A 13,539-nucleotide genomic window follows, 5' to 3' on the forward strand; every position below is an offset into this window, starting at 1 on the left:
TTGGTGAGCACGCAGCCGCAATTGTTCCGAAAATCCAGAGCCGTAATAAAATCCTCAAATCCCTTGCTGGCAGTACTTGGAGAAAATACAAAGAAACGCTCATTACCACATACAAAGCAATTGGCCAGCCGTTTGCGTGCTACGCGTCCCCTATATGGTCGCCAAGCCTAAAAACTACCCACTAGAAGAAGCTACAGGCCTGCCAAAATACTGCGCTCAGAACCGCAACGGGCTGTCTTCTTATGTCTCTAGAACACCATCTACATAATGAGGCGAGAATACTCCCCATCAGGGAGAGAAATGAGAAGCTAACCAAACAGTTGCTGTTGAATACCCAGAAACCTGGGCATCCCAACAGACATCTGATTGATGAGCCAACATCGCCTAGGGACTTAAGGAGTCATCTCCGTAAGCATTTTGAGGAAACACGGCACTTGGGAACACAGCCGTATGAAGCAAAAAAACACAAGCAGGTCCTCAATGAACTCCACAAACAGGCGACCTTTATGCCATGAATTGCCCGGTGAATCCAGTACTCAAAGAACAGTACCCAAAATTTGCGGAAGAGGAACGCATACTCCCCATGGAAATGCGAGTCACTCTAGCTCAACTTCGTTCTGGATACTGTAATAGGTTTAACTTTCACCTATCCAGAATCAACCCCGACGTACAAAATGTATGCCCCGCTTGCAATATGTCCCCACATGACACCAACCATCTCTTTAATTGTAATGTGGAACCAACGCCTCTAACACCCCTTTCATTATGGTCCACCCCTGTTGAAACAGCAAGTTTCCTTGGACTGCCGTTAGAGAATATTGATGACAATTTGTGATCGGTCGCAGCTATTAGGTGGGGCGAAGCACTACTACAACAACAACAACAACAACAGCGTGTCTAACTTTGGAAGTTGTTAACTCTTTGCCTAATGGTATATACTAGCTTTGCTTGTTTACATCTATGTACGTTTAGCCGTATATGGACTGCTAAGCGTCAAACTTTAAATACACCTCTGAAATTGCTGCGCAGAAAACTAGAACTATTACTACTATATTTTAATACGCATTATATTCAGATGTAACTGAAATATGTGTCTATGTTTCACCTCAACACTAATTATATGTATCACCTCAAAAAATGATGTGTATCCACTATTCATCGCAACCGATTCAGCTATATGTAAACATTATGGCCACCAGAGGATTGTGTCTCCGATTTTAGGTACACCCTGTTCTGTAGCTAGTCGTTTAACCACTGCCACTAGATGGGTCTCCTAAGCATGATCTAAGCGAGGATAAGCGTTTTTTTTACGCGCAAACGTAAACGTATACGCGTGTAAAAAAAACACGGCTACTATAGCATTTGGTTTGTGATTTTACTTACGGTAACGGTGTTGGCTAAAAATGTGTTAATATCAACATATGTATGTGCTTATTTGGTCCCGTGTGGTTTCACAATTGGCCTATAAAGGCCTAGGTGTGCCGCTCCGTTGGGGACGGCAGCCACTTAAACCTAACCCTAACCTAACCTATTTGGTCTAGATTTGTTTTAAACTAAGTTGCCTTGTTCTTCATTTTATAACAGATTTAACTAAGTGGGTAAAATTATTTTTATGAATTAAGCGGGGTTGCCCTTATTGCTTTAAATGTATGAAAACATTTATTTGAAGCAATTTTTAATTTTACAATTTATTTAATAATTTGGGAAAAATTTAAACAACGTTACATCAGGACGGACAAGGCGACATCTGTTTTGTATTATACCTTATAAATCTCTTCAAAGCCTTTTCTCCCGGGAGGGGGATATGAACCTACACTCCTACGATTGTTGAAGTGTTACAAACGCATTCAGCCACGTCATGCCTTAAGGGCCAATTACTGATACTTAGCATAGACTTGACTAGACTTGAGAACTGTCACTTACAGTTCTGTTAAATGAACATTGCATGTTACTGATTACTCCAAACTTAGCAACACTTAACTCGACTTAGAAGTCTGTTGAATTTTGATTTTCTATGTAAGTTCTAAGTGACGTTTACATTTTGAGATACCATTTGTTTGTTTCCATTTCATTTTGACATTTTGTCATACAAATTGACATTTATTGATTATGATGCCAGGTTGTATGCGCTAAGTGGTGTATAATCGTGGCTAAGTTGCCAAGTTTACGCCAAGTCAAGTCAAGTCTATGCTAAGTATCAGTAATGGGCCCTTTAGTTGTTGTAAACTAGTAATCGAAAAAACTGTCGCCTAAATAAAAACTTATTTTAATTTATAGGTACTTGAGACCGAAAATAATATTAAGGCCAAAACTATGCTAATGTGAATACGGTTTGAGTCTTCTTTCTCTTGGTGCGAGCTCCTTTACGAGGGTATCTGTCGGTTAATCTGGCTCTGCATTCATTCAAATAAAAGCATACATACACTTATTAATGTAAATTATTCTAATACTTAAACTTAAGCTGGTTGGCTAGTTGGAGGTTTTTTGGTTGACGAATTATCCGCTTGATCTGCTTCCAATGTATTTGCAGCCAATCTTTGGTTAGCTATTCGATCAAAAAGAAACACAAAGCTGTTGATGAGAAGGAAAAATATATCAACTAATGGCCTGAAATAAAATTTATTTTCACTTACAACATGAAAATAAAGCATACCCCATATAAAGCGGTGCTGATAAAATTAAAAAGTCCGGGATAAAAATTCAGTGTATTATTATAAACGACTGTATATAAGGGTGATGCAACTATTGTGGACATCGTCTGGAAAAATGATGTCATGGAGTAAACTTTACCTGAAAAAAAATTTTATAAACAAAGTTTTTTTTTTATTTCGATTCTTTTTTTAAACTTTTATTACCGATTTCAGTTGATGGAACTACAATCGATATAATCGATTGCAGCATGGGCGCCGTAATAGCTGACATAAATGAAAAGGTGGCCCCCAAATACATCTGCCAAAAACTTTGAGCCAAAGCTTTGGTTAAATAAGTCATCATACCACCAAAAATACTTATTAGACAAACCGCAGCACAGGAAAGCTTTAATAACTAGAAAAATTATAAAAGGTTAGTACGTGTACTTCTGTAAACTGGTGATGACTAACAACCTGGGCTGCCGATTTTTTTACGTCATGTATACAAAAATTGGTTACCATTACCTTAAAATGTTCCAAGCTGTAAGGGCGGAACTGCCGAAAAAAGGACGAAAATAAGTATGGGGACGGAGACTACGGAGAAACACGTGATGTAGATGAAAATGAATACCTAGCGGAAGACGGCGATGAGAGCGGAGATGTACAACGAATAGAAGTGGGCCTTGGCATGACAAAAGAACATGATGATGAAGACGTGGATGGACTCTTGGTGGAATGTGGACATTTAGAGACAAAGGAAGGTGTAAGAAGTGATTAAAATGCACTGACACGAGAAAGATATACGGGTCAGAGGAGTGAGAGATATGTATTGAAAATGAGGGGGTGATTACGGCGAAGTCCGAGGAGAGTAGGGTGATAAAGATCGCGTATAAGGGAAAAAGTTTAAAGATGGGTGGAGGGAGAAAGTTAGGCTGAAAGAAAAGAAGATGATGCTGGTGATACAAGGTAGGGACCAAAAATCAGATAGTTGATGCTGGGAGACGCTATTTTGAAAAAGGCTGCCTAGATAGGGTCATCGTTGTCTCAGCCATCAAAATACACACAACGTGAACGTCGGATTCTCTGCTAGTCTTATTAATTTTATAAATGTGAACGTTTAACTAAGCTAAGCGTTTGTATTGGTGTTTGTCACGCCAGAATGGGTAGACAGATTTAGATGAATCTTGCAACGCAGATGGCCTGGAAGGACCAACTGATTATATTTTCTTGTCTAGAATGAACTTCTAGCTTTGTATTTTTGGAAAAGAGGGGAGAGTTCGCGCACCCTATGTGAACATTAAAGTTAAATTTTTTATTGAATCATTAAAGTTCTTAGGAAATTGATCTAGATCAAATATATAAAGTGTATTGGGATCACATCAGTCGTGATCTTAGCAGTTTTGGAAAAGTAGGCCGTCTCTCCCTGGGGAAATTTTTTTCAAATTGCTTTAACTCTGAGTATTTCACTTATATCATATTACATAGAAGGTTTAATCAGTAAAACAGTATCATACTGTGACACCGTCTGAGTTTAGATCGTATAGTTTTGGATACATGCAAGAACAGTTTCCACGACTTTTTTCGGATAACTTCGCGACTGTTTCGAGTAATTTATATATATTCGGAATCGGTTTCGTTATCGGGTCTGGACTATTTCGGGTATATTTGGTACATTTTCGAATTGATTACAGGATGATTTTCAGATTTTTCGAGATTTTTTAAGGCTCATACGTATTTTCAAATAATGTCGGAATTGTTTTGAGGATTACTGCGTTTTCCGAAAAATTCGGTACCGCTTAGAGAGTATTTTTGCTTAATTTTTGGACTATCTTCGGAATATTTTGGGATTGTTTGCCGAATTGCGACCATTCCGGGACTATTTATAAGATCGTTTTCGGAATCATTTAGCGACTATCTTCAGCAAATATGGAATAATAGCGGGCTATTTTAAGCACTGTTCGGGATATTTTGTGAGCCTTTTCGAGATCACTTAGGGACTAATTCCAGTGCATTTTGCGACTACCTCCCAAACATTTTGGGATGGTTTGCGAGATCGAATATTGGCCATTTCAGGACTTTTTTTGGATTGTTCTATGACTATTCTCGGGTTCGCTTGACAATATCTTCAGGCTAATTTGGAATCATTTCGGGCAATTTTTTAAGACTCTTTTGGTATAATTTCTGCAGCATATTGAGATGGTTTAAGGTCTATATAACTGCTATTTCGTTAGCGTTTCCGGATTGTTTCGACAGTTATTTCGATAATAATTGTGTATTGTGTTCGTGGTAAGTTCTAAATTATTTTTGGGTGCATTTTTGGATGGAAAGTGTTTTCCAATAATTTGCTCTTTCATAGATCGGGCGCTTCGGGATATACATACCTGGGCATATAAAGTCGGGTTGATCGCCAACGCGGAGAAGGCGGATATGGTCTTGTTTACTAAGAGCTACAAGGTCCCAAATTGGACCAGCCCATAGCTAGGAGAGCTCACCTTGAGGGGGAAACCTTGCTGATAATATTTAGGAATCATAATAGACAGTAGGTTGTCGTGAAAGCGCAACGTAGAGGAGAGACTGAAGAAGGCCTCGACGGCAATTTATGCTTGTAAAAGAATGCTGGGGTTTATGTGGGGTCTATCGCTCTCTCTCATTGGATATTTACAGCGATTGTAAAGCCTATCCTATATTATCAAGTCCTTGTTTGGTGGACAGCCACAAAAAAAAAACCCTGCCCGTAGCATTACGGAGCCCTGATAACAACCCGGACGGTTGCACTGTATGCCATTCCGCACATTGCACTTATAGGGGGAATCATATATTTATATTGGGTCCCAGGGCATATGGGAATATATTGAGCAAGATTACGAGAAGGAGAGAGTTGCACATGATCGACCAAGCGGGAAGGCGTAGACCCTAGCGCGGGGCTGTAAAGTGTCGAAGATCATGTATAGGTGTTAAATCTTAGACTAACAAAGTAACTCCTATCATTAAAAAAAGGAGACCGGTGACTCATGACGGATATTCTAACTGGACACTTTCTTCTGGCATCACATGCCTTTACATAAGGCTTGGCCAGTGATAGCAGATGTAAGAACTGTGGGTTGGATTAGGAAAAGATCGAGCAGACCAAGACTCCATCTGTCAGATCTAAAATCAGCAAGTGGCATAAGTTCTAGAAGGCTTCTAGTATTTGCCAAGAGGACGGAGTTATTTTGTAGCATAGGTCCTGGTTTTTGATAGGGTTTTTTAGTTTGGTCGTTAAACATACTTCTGGTAAGACTACGCAATCATTCAGTCTATGTGAGCACGTCACGGGCCGGTTAGTTAAACCTTAATTAATCCAACTGGACTATATCGCAAGACTTCGAGACTTTTCTTGACTGTTTTTGGTTAATAGCAATATGGTTTTTGGAATAATTTCAAAATTATTCTCGGATAGCGTCTGAACTTTGTCGGGACTTTGATCGTATCACTTTGATTGTACTTCTGTATCTTTCCAAATTGTTTTGAGGTACATTCAGGAACTATTTCGAAACGATTTTGGGATTGTTTAAGAGGTGATTTCTGAATACGAAGTACTATCTTGATAATAAAACATGGATTCTCAGCTGGTATCAACATTCTTTTAACTGATTGCGGATAATAACGTTACCATTAAAATAGATGGTAGGGTTCTGTTAGCACGCGAAAAAAAACCAAACAAAATGTATATCGATGAACAAGAACTTCTAAGCAATATTAATACTTTTTTACACAACACTAAGTTCTCATTTTCATTTTATTCTCAACTGCGCATCTTTGTTTTTTGACGATATAACCACGTTGGCCAAAACCGCGGTTACATGAATTGATATCGAATTTTGGTTACATAATACTCTGTTAACAAATTAACCGGCAACGTTCGGAATAAGGTTGTAAGTGAGGATTTTTTCGGGTTTGCTCGATATATCGTTATCATTTGCCGTCTTTCAGTGAGTTTTACAGCTCCAGCTCACGCTCAATTCTCACGGGAATGCTCTGGATCATTGAGAGACTTGAGAAGCAGATGTCGTGAAATTTTCACACACGTGAAATTTTCACACACGTGAAATGTGATAGGCAGATGTCGCCGCTGTTTTTCATTTAACTCATACGGCGAAAGGCTAAGCAGCGACATCTATTTTTGAAAAAGTAGGTATATTAAAGGCCGCGTTGCCAACATAAAAAGAAGTAATTAACAAATTATCTGGCTCACAAATTGAACCAGACTTCTATCTGGATTTATCTGGCTCAAATCGTTGTTGTTGCATTTACATGCAAAATTATTTATCTGGCTCAGGATTTTGCCACCGGATGATAGCTATTTAAGGGTGGCTGCGGGCTGTTTTTTTTTGGAAATATTTAAGAAATTTTCCACGAAGCAAAAATAAATTACCGTAACTTTACGAAACATATTATAAGACGCGGATAGCATATATCGTGACATATCACATATAAATATGATTTAATACAAAAACAGTAACAAGTTTATTAGAAAAAAAGAATGGTACCTAACACCCCTATTATGAACTCATACGATAAACGATAAACGCTTGCAATCTGTTGTACCGTATTATGAAATAAATTGTAGGACGGCCCATACATGACACAAAAACCATGCGCAAATATAAAACGACGAAATTTGTGCAAATGAAAATTTTGACATACACGGCTCAAAAACACTGCGCAATATTCATTTTTAAGTAGCGCAACAAATGAAATATGTGTTTTAATTGTATAAAAAAGGCACTAATTGTATAAAAAATCACTATTTATTTTCCACAGTGCTGGTAATTCACGGTATAAGTCGAAAAACTCGCACCAGAAGCGCTTATTTTCCATTGTACTTATAAAATATATATTTTAATTGCAAGACCAGCTCAACTCATTGCAGCACTGCGCAATATTCATTTTTCAACTAGCGCAACAAATGAAACATGTGTTCTAATTGTATAAAAAATTATTTTGTATTATTAAATTTGTGTGAATTCCTGTTACAAGCTACAGATGATCCTTACGCCTTCGATATTAAGATTTTTAAGCAATAATTACTGATGTTATATTGTCAGGAACCATAGGTAAACTGTGTAAGATTCACCATACACGAAGAAAAAAGCATGTGCAATATTTGCAGACATGCGTAAATATCAAAATCGTTTTGATTTTAGCGCAGTTCTCTGCGCAAATAGCGCAACCAGTGCACACACCGGTCAAATCCTTGTGCAAATTGGTAATTGGCACAAGGATACTTGAGCCGTGTAATTGGCGTATAGCGTGTGAAATCCGATCGTTAGCGTTTATCGTTTATCGTGGTATTGCCATACTCTAACTACCGCACCAGCTGTTTAATTTTCTACCCTAGCTATCGTTGATACATTTTTGCATGATACGTTGGGAGCTATTTAAATATATGTAAATATAAAATTACTAGCAGGCCCGTCAGACGTTGTTCTGCCCTAAATTTGGTCTATCTCCATACATTTTAACCCTAGAACGGTAAACATCGCCTATCAGGCGCATAAATATTATTTTTTTTCGATATTTCCGAATCGCTGATTCCTAGCAAAGCATGCGTTCGTGCCAACACAGTTAAGTGTTGGACGAACTTGTTTGAAGTAGTTTTTTGCTTTTGCTCCGTTGCGCCTGCGAGGCACTCTTTAGCAATAAAGGTAATTTTTTTGTAGGTTTTTATTTGCGTATTTTTTTTGTTTGTTGCTAAAAGTTAGGGCTTGTATATAATTTTGTAGTTTTAGAGATGGCTACTTCTGAAGCGCAACTAATAAAATGGCTGGAGGCGATATCGCTAGATGGAAGTGAGTTGGAGGACGACTTAGAAGTAGATTTCGATTCGGATGACAGTTTGGCTGACCCCACTTACGTAGCAGATTCAGACGATGGAATAAAAGAGGGTAAAAGATCAAGATGCGATATCTGTGATCTGAAATTGAAGCGTATGAGTGTATATTACTGCGCAAAATGCAAAAAAACTTACTGTTTAGAGCACAGATCACCGAACTGTTGGCAATGTGACGGAAAAACTAGGTGAAAAAAACACACAATTTTTTTTTTTACTGTGCACAATTTGTTCTTACACAGAAGTTTCATATTATTATTTAGGATGTAAAATTGATATAATATCTATAAGCCAGAGAAGATCTACACAATTTTCTCGAATGGAAGTATTGTTTTTTTTTTCCAAACGATCTCTGTATACCACCGCTTAAAAAATGTGATCTACTTATACGACTATACAATATTTTTTAGATTAAGAAAATGAATTTTTTTTTGTTTATATTTGTTACGAAAAATATAAGAAATATGTTTTTGCTTTTGTTTTAATAAAGCTTTGTTTTTATAAAGGCGATATAATGCGTTTTTATAAAATGCGCCTCACAGGCTATGTTTACCATTCAAGGACAAAAAAATATGTTTACTATTCTAGGGTTAATAAGCTTTTTCCGTCTAGCTCCTTCACAAATAGGTATGAAAACTACCCTGTACTAAAGCACTCATCAACAGCTTTCATTTGTTGTCCATATTGTATAAACACTTTCTAGGGGTACCCGGGTCAACGTTTTGGCCTCAATCTCGAGACCCTAGTCACCAATAGGTTTGAGAACTACCCTGTACTAAAGCACTCATCAACAGCTTTCATTCGTTATATAAACACATTCTAGGGGTACCCGCGTCCACGTTTTCGCTTATATCTCGAGACCCTAGTTACCCGCGGGTACGAAAAATACCCCGTATCAAAGTACTCATCCGATACCCATATTGTACAAACATATCCCAGGATTACCCACGTCCACGTTTTGATCTCAATACCCTATCCAGAACGGGATAAAAATTAGCCTATGCCTGTCTCCTGGTTCTAAGCTACCCCTCCACCAATTTTCAGCCAAATATGTTCATCCGTTACTTCCTCTTCAATCACTCTTTAGCTATTAAAAAAAGCGCATCAAAATCCGTTGCGTATTTTTAAAGGTTTAAGCATTCAAAGGGACATGGGGCAGAAAAAGCGACTTTGTTTTATACTATGTAGTGATGTACATCCATACATACCTATAAACTTACGCCCGAAGTTAAATAACGCAGCGAATGCTATATATGTACGTATATATGTGTCGCATCAAGCCTCACCAAAGAGGATAAATATAATAAGAGCCGTCACTCGTTATTTTGTAGGCATTTACTCGATGTAAACTGTGAGGTAGTCGCTACTTTTTTTTTTGGGCGAGATGTTTATAGATGTCTTCTATACATTTTCATGGGGTATTTGTGTTTATTTTTCCGACTGTATTTAATTAACTATTTAATTCTCTTTCCAAAAAAACACGTTTGCATAAAGTGACAACACCGCATGGATAAATGGAAGGCAATTTAAAAATGTCCCTCATAAAACAAAAGTAGCGACTACCTCACAGTTTACATCGAGTAAATGCCTAAAAAATAACGAGTGACGGCTCTTATTATATTTATCCTCTTTGGCGCAATTTGCCACGCCCCTATAATATACATCTTCAAATTATATTAACTGTACCATCTAACGTAGCTAAGCTTTCAAATGCAAAAAACCGTTTTAAAATCAGAGTATTCTGTGTGAAGTTATGTGCATATGTACATGGTATTTATAAATATAGATTAAAAAATCCAAAGGAATCCAACTAAAGCCTCAACACTCTGTTGCAACACCCTGAGGCACAAACCTTCAAACTGCCTTCTACTTCTTTTAAGACATACTCTGAAATCTATTTTTTTTTATTCAACTTTTTTTTTTATTCAACTTTTTTTTTTTACTTTTAGTATGTCAAGTACTTACAGTGTAGAGTTCATTTCAAGAAGATTGGAAGCATCTTTCAATTTTCTTCTTTCTATGACCTCTATGCAAGTTTCGTAAATTTGTTCATTTGAGTTTATAAAAAAGGCAACAGAGGTTGCAGAAAACATTTTATTATTAAAGGTTTTAAAAACTTTTGCCACTTTTACGTACAAAACAATTGAATTGTTAGTATTTACGTTTTGTTTTGCTATCTCTTTAGTATAGATTCACAAAAATTTGTAAACAAAACTCTGCTGTCATTCACAATAGTACATCTATCGGGCGTGTGGAAATCGCAATATGAAAGCTGATTTTTTACGATACGCTAGCAAGCGTTTATCGTCTATCGTATGAAAATTCATAATAGGGGTGTAAGTCTATGTAGTATTTTTTAAATCGATAGCAACAGTTTGCAATTAGCAGCCCTGATAGTGATCGTGATTTTATTTACCTTTCTGAACAGCTGAAATGCAATGCCACATCCAATTATTTTAATAATAATAACGATTGCCGTATAATAGGTGTACTCCCTTAATGTTGTATTGAATTTACTACGCACGAATAAGTAAAACACGCCATGTTCACCGTCTACGAATATGTAATAGTAAATGTTGACATAACAGCACAATTATTTTTCTATGGTACGGTTTTTCAAAGCGAGTTTGAACTAAAGTCAAACTCGACTACAGTTAATCCCTGCCACTACGGCCGCTTAGGCCGTGGCGGAACCATAGAAAGTGGCAGCACGGTGACATACCTACAAATATAAATAATAATATATTTAATAATTTGGGAAAAATTTAAACAACGTGACATCAGGACGGACAAGGCGACAGCTGTTTCGATTATACCTTGTAAATCTCTTCAAAGCCTTTTCTCCCGGAAGTGAGAGTCGAACCCGCACTCCTACGATAGTTGAAATGGTTATAAACGCATTGAGCTACGTCATGCCTTAGTTGTTGTGCGGGTTCGACTCCCACTCCCGGGAGAAAAGCCTTTGAAGAGATTTACAAGGTATAATCGAAACAGCTGTCGCCTTGTCCGTCCTGGTGTCACGTTGTTTAAATTTTTCCCAAATTATTGAATAAATTATAAAATTAAAAATTGCTTGAAATAAATGTTTTCATACATTTAAAGCGATACGGGCAAATTCCATGTACTTTGTTTTTGTAAATTCGATGGACTAATGTCAAAATCGTACTGCGCCGGAAGTTGATGTATCAAATCAAAAAAGTACAAACGAGTTGTCCCGTGCTGCCACCTTGTATAGTTCCGCCATGGCTTAGGCTGAGATGATCAAATTTTATGTAATGGACAAAGTGTCAATGTTAAGCTGCAGTTATGCACCGACGTGTGTAACGTACGTATACGTATGCCGTACGTACACACGCTTGAGCGAAATTTATGCCCGTAGTGGCTGCGAAGAAATGTTGTCATTGACCTGTTTGAATGCATGCACATCAACTTTTTCTATTTTAATTATTCATGTTGTAAAAGACTGGAATTAATATTAAATAAGTATAAATAGATTACATATATATAATCTGCATTTTTACATAATTATTTCGAACTATTTCCACAATATTTCGAACTTTAATTAGGTGTTTTGCATAAGAACTGCAAACGGTCAAAACTTAGCGCGCAAAAGTTAAGTAGGCCACACTGTCTAGTGAGAGAGCGATCAGCTGACACGTTCTAACGGAAAAAAGCAAAATTGTTTTCATTTCTACATTCCGGCTACGTACGTACGTGCGTTGAACGTCTGTGAGTTTTCGTTTACATTGCACATTCATAAGATAGATCGTGTCAGCTCTAGTCAACTTTAACTGGAGTTTTAACACGCACTGAAAAACCAGGTATAAAATAAGTGGGTACTTACGTTGTACAAAATTCGACATCATTGATATGACAATTATACAACTTATCAAAGCACGTCCATAGTTGGGACGCCGTGTCAAACAAGTCGCAAAAAGTTCCTTAATTAAGCCGAGATCAAAAAATTTCTTGACCTTATGCTGCAAAACAAAATTTGATAAATAAAAAATATATACAGTTACATTTAGATAAGAAAAAACAGTATTTTTACCGTAAAGCTTGTTTCTGCGAGATCTAAGCTTTCTCCAATATAAAGAAAAACATACAAGAATGCAATAAACATGAGCATAGCAGATGTAAGGCATATATTGGAAACACTCAAAAACATCAGAACATAACTGCTCAAAACACTACCAATTAAAGCTCCCGTACCCATAGCTATCTCCACATAGAACATTCTAATTAGAAATCGGAAAAAATAATGGATATGTAATGATGATTATTGCATTGACATTACTCACCGTTTTGGCATATTTTCCTCGTCGGAGACATCAGCTATGTAACAAAACATAACTGTAACCATAGAGCAACCGCCACCCACCAATATAGATGGAATACCACCCAATAAGTAGTACCATGGATTTAGTGCTAGAATTTCAGAAAAGCCAACCAATGCTGCAGTTATAATATTGCCCAGGAAACCGGCTAAAAGTAAAGTAGTTCGTGTTAATTTGAATCGCTTTTGATGTTATCGACTGTTAAATATGACCTAAACTGACCCATATATAATTACCTGCAAAATTTACCAGTAGTATAGGTCGCCTTCCAAATTTATCAGACCAAGGACCCACGAAGAGTACAATGATTCCCGGCCAGACGTTTTGTAATATCCCATTAGCCATTCCAATTTTGGCTACATAAGGTTGTATCCGATTTTCGATTGTCTTAAAAACAATGCAAAGAAATTCGCCTATTATTTTTTTCAATATTCTAATATTAATACAGGGGAGTTCCTCTGGTAGTGGGTGTTGAGATAGGAGCGCTAAAGAGGAACGGTAGACCAAATGAAGAAGGAGTGGCAGTGAGCGGGTTTGAAGAGGGTAAGTGGAAATGAAAGGAAGAGGGTCAGAGTGAGAGAATTAAGGTACTTGTCGATGCATTTGTTCTCACGGGAGATGATACGAATGAGCTGTTAGTACGTGCAAACCGAACACGGAGCGAGTAGATAACACATAGTAAACTTTTTCCAGGTTTAAA

General features: G+C 37.3%; 1 protein-coding gene across 1 annotated transcript in view; it reads right to left on the bottom strand.

The window, feature by feature from the left end:
* Positions 1-1,366: 1,366 nt before the first annotated feature.
* LOC137244836 (probable peptidoglycan muropeptide transporter SLC46) overlaps positions 1,367-13,539 on the bottom strand; it is a 35,640-nt gene continuing 23,467 nt past the window's right edge. The window contains exons 2-9 of the mRNA XM_067774436.1: positions 13,076-13,226; positions 12,804-12,987; positions 12,554-12,740; positions 12,347-12,482; positions 10,919-11,055; positions 2,856-3,045; positions 2,634-2,790; positions 1,367-2,571 (exon numbers count right to left, since the gene is read on the bottom strand). Coding sequence (XP_067630537.1) covers positions 2,457-2,571; positions 2,634-2,790; positions 2,856-3,045; positions 10,919-11,055; positions 12,347-12,482; positions 12,554-12,740; positions 12,804-12,987; positions 13,076-13,226 — 1,257 coding nt within the window. The 3' untranslated portion in view covers positions 1,367-2,456. The remainder of the gene's footprint in view (positions 2,572-2,633; positions 2,791-2,855; positions 3,046-10,918; positions 11,056-12,346; positions 12,483-12,553; positions 12,741-12,803; positions 12,988-13,075; positions 13,227-13,539) is intronic.

This window comes from Eurosta solidaginis, chromosome 3 (assembly GCF_040869045.1).
Source record: "Eurosta solidaginis isolate ZX-2024a chromosome 3, ASM4086904v1, whole genome shotgun sequence".
Taxonomy (NCBI): Eukaryota; Metazoa; Arthropoda; class Insecta; order Diptera; family Tephritidae; genus Eurosta; species Eurosta solidaginis.